Source organism: Chiloscyllium plagiosum, unplaced genomic scaffold (genome assembly GCF_037043375.1).
Source record: "Chiloscyllium plagiosum isolate Xiang-an unplaced genomic scaffold, Cpla_swu_hap1 HiC_scaffold_13, whole genome shotgun sequence".
NCBI classification, from domain to species: Eukaryota; Metazoa; Chordata; class Chondrichthyes; order Orectolobiformes; family Hemiscylliidae; genus Chiloscyllium; species Chiloscyllium plagiosum.
In genome coordinates, this window is record NW_028270151.1 from 43,941,950 (window position 1) to 43,961,173 (window position 19,224).

General features: G+C 41.3%; 1 protein-coding gene across 7 annotated transcripts in view; it reads right to left on the reverse strand.

Moving 5' to 3' along the window:
- The window catches only part of opa1 (OPA1 mitochondrial dynamin like GTPase), a 160,610-nt gene extending 141,423 nt beyond the window's left edge, over window positions 1-19,187 (reverse strand). For 4 of the 7 annotated variants that reach the window (XM_043702260.2, XM_043702259.2, XM_043702258.2 and 1 more), the window contains exons 1-3: window positions 19,085-19,187; window positions 1,177-1,490; window positions 52-148 (exon numbers count right to left, since the gene is read on the reverse strand). In XM_043702260.2, the coding sequence (XP_043558195.2) occupies window positions 52-148; window positions 1,177-1,452 (373 nt within the window). In that variant the 5' untranslated portion in view covers window positions 1,453-1,490; window positions 19,085-19,187. Of the gene's footprint in view, window positions 1-51; window positions 151-1,176; window positions 1,491-19,084 lie in introns of those variants that run through there. The other 3 variants (XM_087993562.1, XM_043702261.2, XM_087993563.1) reach the window with 2 other exon arrangements.
- Between the last annotated feature and the right edge of the window lie 37 nt (window positions 19,188-19,224).

The following is a 19,224-nucleotide window of genomic DNA, read 5'->3' on the forward strand; positions in this document are numbered from 1 at the left end:
ATTTCATAGATAGCAAGGATTTACTGTATAACCATAATAAAATCAGCTCACCAAAGTTTATATGTTCATCGAGGTCCCAGATAAAATCTGGAATTATCCATTTGTACGCTGTTAGATCTGGCATCATTTCTTTCCATTGGTCATATGTCTAACAAATGAAAATGCACAAGAAACTTTCTTAGAGTCACAGAGCTGTACAGCATGGAAACAGACCCTTCGGTCCAACCCGTCCATGCCAATCAGATATCCTAAACTAATCTCATCACCCTTGCCAGCATTTGAACCATATCCCTCCAAACCTTTTCAATTCATATACCCATCCAGATACCTTTTAAATGTTCTAATTGTATCAGTCTCCACCACTTCTGGTAGCTCTTTCAATATACGCATAACAAAGGTGACCCTTAGGTCCCTTTTAAATCATTCTCCTCTCACCTTAAACCTATGCCCTCTAGTTTTGGACACCCCCACTCCAGGGAAAAGACTGTGTAGAGTTTGCACATTCTCCCATTGTCTGCGTGGGTTTCCTCCGGGTGCTCCGGTTTCTTCCCACAGTCCAAAGTTGTGCAGGCACCATAGTGTTAGGTGTATTAGTCAGAGAGAAACGGGTCTGGATGGGTTACTCTTCGGAGGGTCAGTGTGGACTTGTTGGGCCAAAGGGTCTGTTTCCACACTGTAGGGAATCTAACCTAATCATCTATCCTAACCATTCCCTTTATGATTTTATAAACCTCTACAAGGTCACCCCTCAGCCTCCGAACACCAGGGAAAATAGCCCCAGCCTATACAACCTCTCCCTATAGCTCAAAACCTCCAACCCTGGCAACATCTTTGTAAATCTTTTCTGAACCCTTTCAAGCTTCACAACATTCTTCCTATAGAAAAGTTGCAAGTATTCAGGTCAGAAAAAAAAAACAAAAATAAGCAAAGTATTAAAGAAATGAAGACATATTTAATAGCAATTATAAAATATCAAATGATTCACATATCTTTACATAATAACTGGAGGACGTATTATTGGTTATGTTTAATCTTCAGACTTCGTCATACCTTTGAAGTAGGAAGCACAGTCACAAAAATAATCCTGAAAAGCTCAGGAAAATACCATCCTTCTCATCAGTCCTTTTTTTTTTAGTATTTTCATTACATATTTTGTACAGTAAGTATCTGACATACCTTTTTTGCTGTATAACCACCACCTACTGCTGATCCCAGTACAAGATAGCGAATTTTTAACAGTCGGGTTGCCAATCTAGCTAGAATGAAACTTCTATAGGGATAGTATTCAACTTTCAAAGGAAGTGGCTTGGCTGCCCTCAGTGAAAACCTCTTGAAAGTGGAGTATGGCCGAGCTGCAGAATTCCAGTGTAGCTTGCGAGAATTAATGCATGGTGTATTCAGGTGATGAATTGTTCGTGACAATGAGTACAGACTTTGAGCAGGGAACTTCATTTTAATACCAACAGTGCTTCACAGGGTTTGCCAGAAAGCTAAAGGTAGAACAAAACAAAGAAAAATAAGCATCAGTGCTACACAAATACAATGGGCTTATCATAATAAGGACAACTTAAAAGCTGTCATACTGCAGAAAATATCTTGGTTAACACAGGTTTGTGATTAAGTTCAAGCATGCAGAGAAAAAGCAATTCGTAAATCTTGTTCAATCAATCATTCCAAATATCACTGTCAAACAGTGATGGGCTACCAAAAAGGGTGAAGGAAACTTTCCCTTTGTGTTATTGTCTAATAACTTAAGAACTCAAGCAGTTGGACAGAATGTTTTCAAGTGTAAGGGCACATAATGACAGCAACCTTGAGCAGTTGAATTCCACTGCATAATAGAATTGAAATGTGAATACCAGCAATGCTTTCTAATACTAATTCATTTCATTGATGACCCAAATCTAGAAAAAAAACACATTCTCATCTTTGTCCATTGAGAAATGAGCTTTATGGACCAATTGATTTTTTTTTTCTGTATCCCTGTCTTCTCATCCTTACATTCTAATACCATGCACTATAAGTAAAAATGTTCTCATTTATTTAAAATGAATTAGATTTTACCAACAACAGATCACTCGTCTAATTACTGCACTCAGTTACTACTTCTTAAAAGGCTATGTGAGTCAGAATCAGTTAGTTGGATCAGTGAACACTAACATTTAGTGCCACAGAGGCTAGAATCTATTAAAGGTTGGCATCCTTCAATTTGTTGTGAAAAAGATGTGATGTTAATGGTAATGATGCTGAATCATGCACAAAATACTGCTACTTCTGAGGAATGACAGACTGCATTTAAATGTAAAGATCTATAGGTTGCTGTTCCACATGCTTTGCTTTACTACTAGCTGCATTAAAACACACCATCTTGTTATTGGTAAATGACTGAAATTCATGACATGGTGTAAAGTGACTATATTTACAGGGATCACAAAATAACTCAAAGTTAGTTAGCAAACGCATAAAAGTAAAATTAGAATATTGAACAATTTCATTTCAGCTGCCTTAGGCTTCATTTTCCTAACACAGAGATTACTATACACTGTTTTGATTTTCACTTACTGCTAATATCTACAGAAGTTTGTTTCTTAAATATACCATCATCTTTTACAAGGATTGGCAAGAGCGTGTGGTGCTAATTAAGTATCCTTCCTAACCCTTGTTATTTCACCACAAGCTGAAAATGTGTTGCTGGAAAAGCGCAGCAGGTCAGGTAGCATCCAAGGAACAGGAAATTCGACGTTTCGGGCATAAGCCCTTCTTCAGGAATGAGGAAAGTGTGCCCAGCAGGCTAAGATAAAAGGTAGGGAGGAGGGACTTGGGGGAGGGGCGTTGGAAATGCGATAGGTGGAAGGAGGTCAAGGTGAGGGTGATAGGCCGGAGTGGGATGGGGGCAGAGAGGTCAGGAAGAAGATTGCAGGTTAGGAAGGCGGTGACCGCCTTCCTAACCTGCAATCTTCTTCCTGACCTCTCCGCCCCCACCCCACTCCGGCCTATCACCCTCACCTTGACCTCCTTCCACCTATTGCATTTCCAACGCCCCTCCCCCCTACCTTTTATCTTAGCCTGCTGGGCACACTTTCCTCATTCCTGAAGAAGGGCTTATGCCCGAAACATCGATTCTCCTGTTCCTTGGATGCTGCCTGACCTGCTGCGCTTTTCCAGCAACACAGTTTCAGCTCTGATCTCCAGCATCTGCAGTCCTCACTTTCTCCTTGAAGATATTTCACCACAAGATCAAAACAAGACAACTGGTACCGCAAGATTATCAAGTTCATGGAAAACAAGAGGAAGACCAAATGGAACATTTGTACAAATAACATGCATGCAACTTTCATACAATCTAGAGTTAAAAATATGCAATCTCCATTCGCAATAATTAAGCATCACAGCAACACACAGTTAAATATTCATTTCAAATTATTACCTAGAGCAACACAGATTTACAGAGTGATCTCATTTAATTCATCCAGATCTAGAGAACAAGGTAACAATTCCATTTTTATTTTCAAGTGCACTTTAAGTGCAAGTCTTGCCAAAGAAGAAAATGAGAAAAGAAAAAAGATGCTAATAGTAAAGTCAGTTCCCATTAAGAACAGTGGATTTACAGTCAAAGATATGAAAGTGTTTCTGCCAATTAACAAAACCACCTTGATATTTCGGACGTCATGCTTTGTGATGCAAATCTTCAAAGAACCAAATGTTATTACATCATAAAGCACAATATCAATGCTGCACAAAACTGACCTCCAGTTCATGCTCAGTGTACCTGATTAAGCAGTAATTTACCAGAAAAACATAGAAATTAAGAATTAGAAATAAAACAAATTTAAAAATTTAACTTTTATACAGAATGCAGTATTAATAAATCAAAAGCAGTCTGGTTAAAACACAAGTAACACAATAGTGAACAAGCAATCTGGTGAATTTATTTTCTAAGCTATCAGTGCTACTCATAACTAACATTAACCCAGCAAATATCTTGAACCATTTTCCACACTACCTCTGTCTTTCACTTTCTTTATTCAGTCACAGATCTGTGTACATAGTTAGAACTACCATTGCTAACACATTAAGTGTTGTGAATAAGAGAAAGATGCACCACTGAAATTTTATAGCATACATTGCCTTTGAGGTTCAGCATTGACCATTATAGTCTACCAATGCATATGGTGAAATAAAGGGAAGGAAAAGACTGAATAATCAACAAAGTCTAACCAACGTTCATGATGCCTGGAGTACAAAGATGAGATGATTCCCACATGTTGGGAGTAAAGCTACCTCCTGGGGAGATTAAAAATTACATCAAATGCCAGCAGCAAAAAGGGGAAAGCAATCACTGGATTCGCAACAAAGTGAAACTAAAACAGTCAATAACATTCAAAATTGCTCAATTGTTCCTAACCAGTCTTTACAAATAACAAATTTTGACACTATTCATAACTTTAAAAATTAACACTTATTAAAAATGTAACTTTAGCCAAACACAGATAAGCAACAAGGCAATCTAATATTTTTGATCGAAGTCCAAACTTCTTTGATCGTAAACCCCCACTGGCACACACAGGTAAGAGGTAAATTAGAAAATAAAGTAAAAACAAAATAGTTTTCCATTTCAATGACGAACACCAGACCTTCATGAAGTTGGATAATGGAATGAATTACAGATACATAGGACTGTATGTTTTGCTTAAGTTTCAAAGTTACTAGTCAATGCAAACAGATTCCACAGATCTCTGGAGACATTTGCTTATTTCTTACAGACTAGGATCTTTCCCTCAGAACTTTCAAAACATCGATTACCAAAGAATAATTATCGAGCAAAAACCAAAAAAAAACCCAGTCTTGAAGCTTTCAAAAACAAAACAGTCTCCTGCCCAAACCCATTCACTGCAAACAATTTTTTTTTCTTCTCATCGCCATTGGTTCTTTGGGAATTCACCTTAAATCAGGTTGTCTGGTTCTTGACCCTTCCACCAAAAGACCAGTTTCCCTCCATCTTTCATGCTTTGACCTTTCAACAGCATGGGCACCCTCTATCAAGTGATTTTAAGAACTGGAAAAATATGAAGATTTGGGGGGAAGGGGAAGGTAAGCAGAAATTGGTAAAGCAGATGTTGTTTAAGCAAACATTGCAAATTTTCTGAACACCAGATGACTTGCACTGATAGGTAGAGGGCCCAAAATCAATTTCCTCTTGATGTCCTACATGTCCCTGGCTTATTTACACTCATTGACAAGAGTAATATTGAGGCAACAAAAATAGTCTTGTCGGCCTGGAATTCCCACTGACTGTGCAGGGTTTTCCAGAACAAATCACACAAAACATTAAGGAATTTAAAATGAACTTTAGATTCTGTGATGCTTTGCATTAGTTCAAAAACTTATGCGACTAACTGGCCCTGCTACCAAATCTAGTCAAACCCTAAATCAATTACCATCTTGAGTTTCTGTTAACGGGCTCTTTCACAATACCTCAAAGGGACTAAGGTCAGTCAGGACTGACAATTGTACATCAATGAAACTTGGAAATGATTGAAAATGAATTTTATCAGTATACACAATTATTTATAATCAGGCCACTAAAAGATACATCTATTTTAGCTATGAACTGAGTAAATGCAAACTTTAATACATTATAATATTATTTACACATCCATAAAGTAAATATTATTTTAAAAAAGTATACTAATCAGCCCACAAAGCTGGCTGCCTCTAGACGTTTCCAGTAGGTCTCAGACAGAAGTGAATTAATCACCACCTGAAATGTCACCCCTCTTGCATTGTCCAGACATTCCAGCCAAACCAACGAAAAGAAACCCCATATGGAGTGTAAGCATTTGAGGGGGAAGCGACAACCCAGTCATATTATTATCCAGAGACTCAGAACATGTTCAGGGGAATAGTCTTATCATGGCAGATATTAGAATTTAAGTTCCATAAAAAATCTGAAATTAAAGAGTCTACTGATGATCATTAATCCATTGTCGATTGTTGGAACGACTCATCTGGTTCACTCATAGAGTCACAGAGATGTACAGCATGCAAACACACTCTTCAGTCCAACCCGTCCATGCTGACTAGATATCCCAACCCAAACTAGTCCCACCTGCCAGCACCCAGCCCATATCCCTCCAAACCCTTCCTATTCATATACCCATCCAAATGCTTCTTCAATGTTGCAATTGTACTAGCCTCCACCACATCCTCTGGCAGCTCATTCCATACACGTACCACACTCGGCGTGAAAAAGTTGCCTCTTAGGTCCCTTTTATATCTTTCCCCTCTCACCCTAAACCTATGCCCTCCAGTTCTGGACTCACCCACCCCAGGGAAAAGACATCGTCTATTTATCCTATCCATGCCCCTCATAATTTTGTATACCTCTATAAGGTCACCCCTCAGCCTCCTATGCTCCAGGGAAAATAGCCCCAGCCTGTTCAGCCTCTCCCTGTAGCTCAGGTCCTCCAACCCTGGCAATATCCTTGTAAATCTTTTCTGAACCCTTTCAAGTTTCACAACATCTTTCCGATAGGAAGGAGACCAGAATTGCACACAATATTCCAACAGTGGCCTAATCAATGTCCTGTACAGCCACAACATGACCTCCCAACTCCTGTACAAAAGGTAGAGGGCCCAGCACTGATCCTTGTGGCACTGCAATGGTCACAGGCCTCCAGTCTGAAAAGCAACTCTCCACCACCACCCTCTGTCTTCTACCTTTGAGCCAGTTCTGTATCCAAATGGCTAGTTCTCCCTGTATTCCATGAGATCTAACCTTGCTAACCAGTCTCCCATGGGGAACCTTGTCGAACGCCTTACTGAAGTCCATATAGATCACATCTACTGCTCTGCCCTCATCAACCTTCTTTGTTACTAAATGAATATCCTTTAAGGGAGGAAACTGCCATCCTTAACTGGTCTGGCCTACATGTGACTCCAGACCCACAGTAACCCCACAGCTTGACTCTTAACTGCACTCTAAGCAATTGGGAATAGGCAATAAATGTTGGCCTAGCTGGCAACGCCTTCATCCAGTAAACGAATGCTCAGAGCAAAGAAATCCATGCATTTATGCTTGATTTAGTGCTAATGACTCCACAGATTCTGTTAAAAACCATAAAAGATTTTAACAGATCAAAACACACCTTCTTAGTTGTGCAACTAAGGTGGAGGCCCCCGACACTTAAATGAAATGGGTTTGTTTAAATTATCGAAGTTTATGTGCAAAACCTGATTTCTGCAAAAAATCCTGCATTTCTCATACAAAACAAACAAATTCCCAGCATATAATTGCTACACCTTAATCAGCTATTTGACTACATCTATGTTCCTGTGAAAGGGACTTTTTTTGTACAGGCCAGTGAAATAATCTCCAATGGACTCTGAAATTAACGTGAACATAGAACATTACAGCACAGTAGGCCCTTCGGCCCTCGATGTTGCGCCGACCTGTGGAACCAATCTGAAGCCCAGTGAGCCTGACATCGGTGGTGGGCAAGTTGTTGGAGGGAATCCTGAGGGACAGGATGATTAGGGATAGTCAACGTGGCTTTGTGCATGGGGAATCATGCCTCACAAACTTGATTGAGTTTTTTGAAGAAGTAACAAAGAGGATTGATGAGGGCAGAGCAGTAGATGTGATCAATATGGACTTCAGTAAGGCGTACAACAAGGTTCCCCATGGGAGACTGATTGGCAAGATTAGATCTTAGGGAATACAGGGAGAACTAGCCATTTGGGGGATACAGAACTGGCTCAAAGGTAGAAGACAGGGTGGTGGTGGAAGGTTGTTTCTCAGATTGGAGGCTTGTGACCAGTGGAGCGCAACAAGGATCAGTGCTGGGTCCACTTCTTTTCGTCATTTATATAAATGATTTGGACGTGAGCATAACAGGTATAGTTAGTAAGTTTGCAGATGACACCAAAATTGGAGGTGTAGTGGACAGCGAAGAGGGTTACCTCAGATTACAACAGGATCTTGACCAGATGGGCCAATGGGCTGAGAAGTGACAGATGGAGTTTAATTCAGATAAATGCAAGGTGCTGCATTTTGGGAAAGCAAATCTTAGCAGGACTTATACACTTAATGGCAAGGTCCTCGGGAGTGTTGCTGAACAAAGAGACCTTGGAGTCTAGGTTCATAGCTCCTCGAAAGTGGAGTTGATAAGATAGTGAAAAAGGCGTTTGGTATGCTTTCTTTTATTGGTCAGAGTATTGAGTAGGACATTGGTTAGGCCGCTTTTAGAGTATTGCATGCAATTCTGGTCTCCTTCCTATCAGAAAGATGTGAAACTTGAAAAGGTTCAGAAAATATTTACAAGGATGTTGCCAGGGTTGAAGGATTTGAGCTATAGGGAGATGATCAGACTGGGGCTGTTTTCCCTTTAGCATAAGAGGCTGAGGGGTGACCTTATAGAAGTTTATAAAATCATGAGGGGCATGGATTTGTATGGATATGGGCCAGGTGCTGGCGGGTGGGACTAGCTTGGGTTGGGATATCTGGTCGGCATGGACAAGTTGGACTGAAGGGTCTCTTTCCGTGCTGTACATCTCTATGGCTCTATGACTCTCTGTAACCTACAACATGCTTCGTTACTATCCACAACTCCACCAACCTTAATGTCATCCGCAAATTTACGCACCCATCCTTCTACGGCCTCATCTCGGTCATTCATAAAAATGACAAACAGTAGTAGCCCCAAAACAGATCCTTGCATTACACCACTAGTAAGTGAACTCCAGGATGAACATTTCCCATCAACCACCACCCTCTGTCTTCTTTCAGCTCGCCAACATCTGATCCAAACTACCACATCACCCTCAATCCCATGCCTCCGTATTTGTGCAATAGCCGACCATGGTGAAACTTATCAAACAGCTTACTGAAATCCATGTACACCACATCAACTGCTTTACCCTCATCCATCTATTTGGTCACTATCTCAAGGAATTCAATAAGGTTTGTAAGGCACAACCTACCCTTCACAAAACAGTGTTGACTATCCCTAATTAACTTATTCCTCTCTAGATGATTATAAATCCTATCTCTTATAAACTTTCCCATCACTTTAACCACGATCGAAGTAAGGTTCACTGGTTGACAATTATCAGGGTTGTCTCTACTCCTCCTCTTAAACAAGGGGACAACATTTGCTATCCTCCAGTCTTCTGGCAGAATTCCTGTAGACAATGACAAAGATCAAAGCCAAAAGGCTCTGCAACCTCCTCTCTGGCTTCCCAGAGAATCCAAGGAAAAAATCCCATCCGGCCCAGGGGACTTATCTATTTTCACACTTTTTAGAGTTGTTAACTCCTCCTTGCAAACATCAATCCTGTCTCATCTCGTAGCCAGTATCTCAGTATTCGTCTTGACAACATTGTCTTTTTCGATTGCAAATACTGACGAAAAATATTCATTTAGCGCTTCCCCATCTCCTCGGACTCCATGCACAATTTCCCCCTACTATCCTTAATTGGCCCTTATCTTTCTCTAGCCAAATTTTCTCTAACCAACGCCAATATCTTGGAGTTTAATTAATTTGTAATTTCTCACCTTTCCTTATTATTTGTTCTGTGTTGAACATGTGTATGAGAGTGACAGAGAATGTGACAGATACTATGAATCAACTAGCGTTTTGAATGCAGTAATAAGCATAACTTTAGAATCATACAGCACGGAAGCAGATCACTTGGTCCAATACATCCATGCCGACCAGGTTTCCGAAACTGAACTCATCCCATATGTCTACTTTTAGCCCATATCTTTCTAAACTTTGCCTATTCATATGCCTGTCCAAATGACTTTTCAATATTACCATTTTCTCTGGCAGCTCACTTAATGGATGCAGCACCCTCTGTGTGAAAAAGTCACCCCCAAAGTCCCTTTTAAATCTTTCCCTTTTCATCTTAAACCTATGCCCTCTAGTTCTGGACTCTCCTAACCTGGAGAAACCTTGACTATTCATCTTATCGATACCCCTCATGATTTTATCAACTTCTATAAGTTTCTATGCTCCAGGGAAAGAAGTCCCAGCCTATCCAGCCTCCCCTTCTAAGTCAAACCCTCCAGTCTTGATAAACATCCTTGTAAATCTTTTTTGCACCCTTTCCAGTTTAATAACATCCGTCCTACAGCAGGGTGAGCAGAATTGTATGCAGTACTCCAAATGTGGCTTTACTAATATCTTGTACAGCTGTAATATGACCTCCCACCTCCTGTACTCATTGCTCTGACCGATGAAGGCAAGCAAGCCAAACACCTTCATCGCCACTGTGATGCCACTTTCAAGGAACTATGTATTTACACCTCGAGGTCTCTTTTTTCGACAACACTCCCCAGGACCCTACCATGAAGTTTTTTTAAACCGTAAATAATTTGTTATGTGTCATTTTAAATTGCTGACAGGGTTTGGGGTAACACACTATGGCCTATTTTTAAAAGGGCAAAGGGAAAACAAGAAAATTAAAAGCCACCTGTGATATCAACTGCAGAGGAAATCATTAAAAATAAATAACTTCATCTGTTCTTGCTTGTGACATAAGTTGGGGGTTTGGCTGGTACTGGAATCAATAAAACTAGCCACAAGTTTCACCAAAGTGCACAAAAATCGGAGGAGAATCCAAATTTTGAAATGAGCCTTAATTGGATACTGAAACCCATGAGAAACCAAGGAAGGAAAATTCAGTGGCTGAAATTATCTTCAAGATAAAGAAATACAACCTCAAATTCTTATAATTCCTTTCTCAGAACAACATAGTAAATTCTGCTGCCAATATATTTAGAAAAGCAAAAGTTAACTGTAGACATACCAGCTTCTCTAAACCTGGGACCATTGAGATTTGTGGTTAGAATATGAAGCAAATCGACCGGAGGTGCTCCATATACTCGACAAACAGTTAGACCTCATTCATTAGCCAAGCAGACATAAGAGTCAGACCAAAAACTGATACAAAGTCCTGCACCCAAAATAATTACCCTAGCTGTACAATGGAGGACGGAGCAGGAAAGGAGAGACAGAGTTTCAACAGCAAGTGTGCGTTACAGCAGCAAGTGAGAGAAAGGGAGAACAAGTTGAGAGAAAGACAGAAGGAAGGGAGTGTTTCAGTAAAAAGAGGGAAGCTCAGAAAAGGTAATGAGAGAGTCATAGTGAAAAAGTGCTGGAGATGAAAATAAAAGTTCAAGAAGACAGCGATGACATAAATAGATCAAAATGTAACAAGAGGCAGATGCCAAATTACAGCAGGATGGTTTTGGAAGGTCCCAGGCACTGAGCCCTAAAAATCTCAGTGAGTTGAAGGAGACTGAAGAAATAAAGGTTAAGCAGAAAGATTCTGTTCACTTATCATGTGCTGAAAAGGTCTTTCAAAGGAAAATTACCAGATATAATGTGACACCGTGCCATACAGAGGTAGAAGGACAGGTGAGCAAAAGCTTGGCCAGAGTTAGAAAGCCAGGATGGTTTGGGGAGAGAATCCAAGAGTTTAAAATCTAAAAGCAGAGACACTGGCACTAACTAAGAGCAAAGAAAATCATGGAAGTTAAAGAAGCTAGAATTGGAAGACTTGTAGATATCAATAAGGATATTTACACTATATTTAGAGTCATAGAGTTCTACAGGACTGAAACACACCCTTCGGTCGAACTCATCCATGTCGACCAGATATCCGAAATTAATCTCGTCCCATTGACAGCATTTGTCCCATATTCCTCTAAATCCTTTGTACTCATGCACCCATCCAGATGCCTTTTAAATGTTGTAATTGTACCGACCTCCACCACTTCCTCTGTAGCTTATTCCATATACACACCACCCTCTGCATAAAAAAATTGCCCCTTAGGTCCCTTTTAAATCTTTCTTCTTTCACCTTAAACCTATGCCCTCCAGTTCTGGACTCCCCTGCCTGGGAAAAAGACCTTGACTATTTACCTTATCCATGCCCCTCATAATTTTATAAACTCCATAAGGTCATCTTTCAGCCTCCAATGCTCCAGAGAAAATGAGCCAAGCCTATTTAGACTCTCGCTCTAGCTCAAATCCTTGTCAATCTTTTCTGAACCCTTGCAAATTTAACAATATCTTTCTTCTTGCAATATTTTACCTGAATACATTTGTTCATCACCTTTGTTCTGCATTTTGAACATGAACTTTGCCTTCCCAATTTCTGATTGTACCTCACTCCCTTTACAACTCAAAGATGTGTATATTTTACTTCTCCTGATAAGACCGTCAGTTCCTTTGTTTATTGTTTAACCTCTTGGCCTTTGACATTTTTTTAGTCCATCAGCTATGCAGATCCCTCACCTCACTTCCAAGTGATTTGAAATGCTCCTTCACTGATTGTTGCAATCTTCTGTGTTCTTGCTGTTTCTGTTTCAAAAGTCTTTTCATGCAATATTTTTAATTTTAGTTCTGCAACCAGTACTGGTATTTGTTAAAAAGCAGTCCTGTTTATTCCATATTTTACTTGAAGTAATATATCAATTTTCCCTCAATGTATTAACTCTCATGTGCATTGAATTTTGAAGAGGTATTAAATGTTCAGCGCACAATCTTTCTTCATAAATTGAATCAAACAGAATGTTTTCACAAGAGGTCACTGCACTTGCAATTCTAATGTTAAAGCTGACACTAATTCAAAATCTGATAGAGATTTCGGTATTATCCAGATATCCAAAATAATGAAGTAATTCCAGTCTGAGAAACAAAACTTGGAAGCGGTAAAAGCAACAACAGCTCTGATCAATAAAGTTTATGTTATGTCACCTTTAAGTGCAGCAAGAAATACTCCCATTCGTTGTAATGCAGTTTCTAGTCATATAATTAGCAACTTCTTTTTCTCCCAACAGGACAAAAGCATAATTGCCCCTCCAAAGAACTAGAATAAACAGTGGCCCGAATGACCTCCTGCACTGCTACAAATTTCTGTGATTATATATTTCACATTATCAATATGCCAAGATTTTCATTAAAAAATAAAGTTTGCTGGAAACTTTCCCAGCATCACACACTCCAAGATTATGTTCAATCAAGCCAGATCAAAGACACACTCCACTCTGTCACAACTATAATTCTTAGTCACAGATTTTCTTTCCCACATTGCCATCCAAAGCAAAGCTGCCAATCAAAAATTGAGTGTTCAGCCTTCTGTCATAAACAACACTGGACAAGTTCTAGAAGTGAAAGGCTAGACTTGGCACTAGATACCAAAAACAAGCTTTTAATTAGATTTAGCTGTAAGACAGTAAAACCAAAATGTGAAGGACAATAGGGCGCATCCTCAACATGACCTTTCAAAAACTGATTGGGGGCAGATGTTCGCAGGTAAAGGGATGGCTGGAAAGTGGGAAGCCTTCAGAAATGAGATAACAAGAGTCCAGAGACAGTATCTTCCTGTTAGGTTGCAAGGAAAGGCTGGTAGATGTAGGGAATGCTGGGTGACTAAAGAAATTGAGGGTTTGATTAAGAAAAAGAAGGATGCATATGTCAGATATAGGCAAGTTGGATCGAATGAATTCTTAGAAGAGTATAAAGGCAGTAGAATTATACTTAAGAGGGAAATCAGGAGGGCAAAAAGGGGAAATGAGATAGCTTTGGCAAATCGAGTTAAGAAGAAATCAAAGGGTTTTTACAAATACATTAAGGACAAAAGGGTAACTAGGGAGAGAATAGGGCCCTCAAAGATCAGCAAGGCAGCCTTTGTGTGGAGCCGCAGGAGATGGGGGAGAAACTAAATGACTACTTTGCATCAGTATTTACTGTGGAAAAGGACATGGAAGATATAGGATGTAGGGAAATAGATGGTGACACCTTGGAAAATGTCCATATTACAGAGGAGGAAGTGCTGGATGTCTTGAAACACATAAAAGTGGATAAATCCCCAGAACCTGATCAAGCGCACCCTAGAACTCTGTGGGAAGCTAGAGAAATGATTGCTGGGCCTCTTGCTGAGTTATTTGTATCATCAACAGTCACAGGTGAGGTGCTGGAAGCCTGGAGGTTGGCTAACATGATGCCACTGTTCAAGAAGGGTGGAAAGGACAGGCCAGGGAACTATAGACCAGTGAGCCTGACGTTGGTGGTGGACAAGTTGTTGGAGGGAATCCGGAAAGACAAGGTGTACATGTATTTGGAAAGGCAAGAACTGATTAGGAATAGTCAACGTGGCTTTGTGCGTGGGAAATCATGTCTCACAAACTTGATTGAGTTTTATGAAGAAGTAACAAAGAGGATTGATGAGGGCAGAGTGGTGAACATGATCTATATGGACTTCAGTAAAGCGTTCAACAAGGTTCCCCATGGGAGACTGATTAGCAAGGTTAGATCTCATGGAGTTCAGGGAGAACATGCCATTTGGATGTAGAACTAGCTCAAAGATAGAAGACAGAGGGTGGTGGTCTGTGACCAATGGAGTGCCACAAGGATCGATGCCGGGTCCACTACTTTTCATCATTTATATAGATGATTTGGATGTGAACATAGGAGGTACAGTTAGTAAGTTTGCAGCTGACACCAAAATTGGAGGTGTAGTGGACAGCGAAGAAGGTTACCTCAGACTACAACGGGATCTTGACCAAATGGGCCAATTGGCTGAGAAGAGGCAGAAGGAATTTAATTTGTATAAATGCGAGGAGCTGCATTTTGGGAAAACAAATCTTAGCAGGACTTATACACTTAGTGGTAAGGTCCTAGGGAGTGTTGCTGAACAAAGAGACCTTGGAGTGCAGGTCTATAGCTCTTTGAAAGTGGAGTCACAGGTAGGTAGGATAGTGAAGGCAGCGTTTGGTAAGCTTTCCTTTATTGGTCAGAGTATTGAGTACAAGAGTTGGGAGGTCATGTTGCGGCTGTTCATGACGTTGGTTCGGCCACCTTTGGAATATTGTGTGCAATTCTGGTCTCCTTCCTATCGGAAAGATGATGTGAAACTTGAAAGGGTTCAGAAAAGATTTACAAGGATGTTGCCAGGGCGGGAAGATTTGAGCTAAAGGGAGAGATTGAATAGGCTGGGACTGTTTTCCCTGGAGCGTCGGAGGCTGAAGCGTGACCTTAAAGAGGTTTATAAAATCACGAGGGGCAAGAATAGGATAAATAGGCAAAGTCTCTTCCCTGGGTGGGGGAGTCCAGAACTAGAGGGCATAGGTTTAAGGGTGAGAGGGGAAAGATATAAGAGAGAACTAAGGGGCACCTTTTTCATACAGAGGGTGGTTCGTGTATGGAAAAGGCTGCCAGAGAAAGTGGTGGCGGCTCGTACAATTGCAACATTTAAAAGGCATCTGGATGGGCATATGAATACAAAGAGTTTGGAGAGATATGGGCTAGATGCTGACAGGTGGGACTAGGTTGGGCTGGTGTATGGTCGGCATGGATGAGTAGAACCGAAGGGTCTGTTTCCGTGCTGTACATCTGTGACTCTATGACACTGAAACAATGTCTGAGAGTATACTTTCAAACACTGAAGAACAATTGAACAACAGATGAGAGAGAACTTTAGTAGGTCATTGTTTTAAAAAATTCTCAAGGTCAGGTTCGTAGGAGAGTAGTCTGACACAGAACAAACGACCAAGAGGCGAGTCTGCTAGAATATGAGCATTTTATTCCCCGCAGCGTCGCCACAACCAGGTCTCATCTCAAGGGGTCTGGCTTATACTCACTCTACATGTTACCGGAACTGGGAGCCGTCAGTTCTCGTAGAGCGGTTGCCAACAACCCACGCTCGGCGGTTAAACGTAACCCCGGAGCAGACTCACCGAACTGGAGACTTTTCCAGCTGATATACTCTTTTCCAGATATAAACATTCATGTGAACAGCAGAGCAAGGCTAAAAAACACATTCCATTCTGGTTACATATAGATAAGAAGATTCACACGGGGAGGTGTGTAATAAGATTCACACGGGACTAAGCAACACCTCCATTCCGGTTAGATTCACACATGTATTGGGACATAATTTTTTAACCGTTTCACCACATTCCACTGCTTGGCCCAATACATGTGTTACATTATGATTCACACATGTATTGGGACATAATTTTACACCACATTCCACTGCTTGGCCCAATACATGTGTTACATTATGATTCACACATGTATTGGGACATAATTTTACACCACATTCCACTGCTTGGCCCAATACATGTGTTACTTTATGCTTAATTCAGTTCAATTCGTTTCAGTTAATTTCAGTTCAGTCAATTCAGTGTAGTTCAATTCAGCTCAGTTCAGGTCTGTTCAGTTCAATTCAATTGTGTTCAATTCAGTTCCGTCCATTTCAATTCAATTTAGCTCAGTTCCATTTTGTTCCGTTCAATTTGATTCACTTCAGTTCCACTCAGTTCAGTTCAGTTCAATCCCATTCAATTCTGTTAACTCCGCTTCAGCTTTTTGGACATGCCCACATCCTCCGCTGTACCCCAGGCAAGGGGTTCTTCGGCAGGACTGGGATCCTCTCAAGGGTGGACAGCAGCGACCCTGGGGTTCCTCCGGTCGCCCCCCACCATTTCTCAAACAAACTGCCACGTACATGCCCACATCCATGCCATCCCGGGACGGTCGGGACCTCCACAGTTTGTTCTTCTGGTTTCTTAGTCTTTTTCCAAAACATTGTTCTGTATCAAAATCTCTCCTCAATTGCGATTGACCCTGCTCGCTGCGCCAAATGTTTTAAAAAATTCTCAAGGTCAGGTTCGTAGGAGAGTAGTCTGACACAGAACAAACGACCAAGAGGCGAGTCTGCTAGAATATGAGCATTTTATTCCCCGCAGCGTCGCCACAACCAGGTCTCATCTCAAGGGGTCTGGCTTATACTCACTCTACATGTTACCGGAACTGGGAGCCGTCAGTTCTCGTAGAGCGGTTGCCAACAACCCACGCTCGGCGGTTAAACGTAACCCCGGAGCAGACTCCCAGGTCTGGCTTATACTCACTCTACATGTTACCGGAACTGGGAGCCGTCCGTTCTCGTAGAGCGGTTGCCAACAACCCACGCTCGGCGGTTAAACGTAACCCCGGAGCAGACTCACCGAACTGGAGACTTTTCCAGCTGATATACTCTTTTCCAGATATAAACATTCATGTGAACAGCAGAGCAAGGCTAAAAAACACATTCCATTCTGGTTACATACAGATAAGAAGATTCACACGGGACTAAGCAACACCTCCATTCCGGTTAGATTCACACATGTATTGGGACATAATTTTTTAACCGTTTCACCACAGTCATTTGTTGGATTGTTGGTTATGGGTCTATGTGCAAATCTGCAGTCTCGTTTATGGATGTGACAGTATCAATGATGAAATTATTTGGTGTCAACAGTACTTCAAATTATACAGCCTGTTAAGCTGACAAACATTCAAGCATTTTTAGTGTTGAAAGCTTTTCTGACAATTACTTTACACAATTATATGTATAAATATCGACAAACAAAAATCTATTTGCATGGCTGGTGAAATATTTTAGAGAAAGTTTAATTGAAAAGAACTTGATCTTACAAGATGAATTAAAGTGGTGGTCCATCACCCAAATTGGGAAGTTGGGTCATGGAAGAAAATTTCCAATCACTAATATGCTGACTGAGTAGTGGCAATACATTCAGGTTGATTTGGAGGTACAAGGTAACACTAATAAGAAGTGTTGCCAGTCTACACACATTTCCTGAATCTTATGCGCCATAAAATAATTGGTTCTTGTTCTATTATATGAGTATTTGAGGAAATGTCCTAAAAGGTAAAGAAAGAGCAAATATAAAATGGAAAAAAAGGGGTTTATTCTAATCAATATATTTCACAAAACAATTCGACTTACTTATCAAGTCTGGCAATGATCAGAGATATCAAAGCAGAACCATAAAAGTGCAGAAATGTTATAGAAATTCAGATAAAGCAAACAAGATTTAAGAGAATATTCATTGAAAAGGTAAAAGGGATTGGCAGAATTTGGATGTGTCATAGAGTCATAGAGATGTACAGCATGGAAACAGACCCTTCGGTCCAAACCGTCTATGCCGACCAGATATCCCAACCCAATCTAGTCCCACCTGCCAGTACCCGACCCATATCCCTCCAAACCCTTCCTATTCATATACACGTCCAAATGCCTCTTAAATGTTGCAATTGTACCAGCCTCCACCACATCCTCTGGCATCTCATTCCATACATGTACTACCCTCTACGTGAAAAGGTTGCCCCTTAGGTCTCTTTTATATCTTTCCCCTCTCACCCTAAACCTATGTTCTCTTGACCTGGACTTCCAGACCCCAAGGAAAAGACTTTGCTTATTTACCCTATCCATGTCCCTCATAATTTTGTAAACCTCTATAAGGTCACCCCTCAGCCTCCGAAGGGAAAACAGCCCCAGCCTGTTCAGCCTCTCCCTGTAGCTCAGATCCTCCAACCCTGGCAACATCCTTGTAAATCTTTTCTGAACCCTTTCAAGTTTCACAACATCTTTCCCAAAGAAAGGAGACCAGAATTGGTGTCATTAACTAACAGCTTCTGACAGCTAGTCCAAACCATCCCAAAACATAAGCAAAAACAGAAATTGCTGGAAAAAAACTCAGCAGGTCTGGCAGTATCTGTGGAGAGAAAACAGAGTCAACGCTTCGGGTCTCGCAGCTAGAGGGACTGGTAAAAGGACGACAAATGAAGGCAGAATCCAGAGACAAGGGAGGTGTCACTCACAGTAGATTCTGCGTTTTGCTGCTGGTCACTGACACCTATTAGAAATACAGATGTCCGGACACACTGCAAGGACAGGATTAGACTCGGTTTCGGTGCCTTCGTTTCACATTGAAATGATTTGAAGGGGAGAGGGGAGCAGGACAGATGGGGCTGGACAAGCTGCGGTTAATGGGGCTGGTGTTGTTTCGGACTAACGGCACCAGTCTGAACAGTGAGGGCCCCAGTAAAGGGCTGACATTCAGACAGAGGCCGAGGCAAGTCCCGGGGTGAACAACTGGCGGCGACTCAGCAAATCAGCGCCGGGGGGATGGGAGAGGCCCAGGGGCAAGAGGGCAACTTTAACCCGCGACCAAGGGGGCACTCAGAGCCCACGGCCTCCACCGGGGACATATCAAACAGCTTCTTACCAGCATAGGCCGCCGGAGCGGTACTAAACCCGAGTCCACCCGGAATCTCATTCAGGAGCGAACAGCCCGGCTACTTCCGGCCCCTGCTTCAAGGTCCGGGTTGCAAACGCGACCCGGAACAAAGAGTCCTCCCTCGAGAA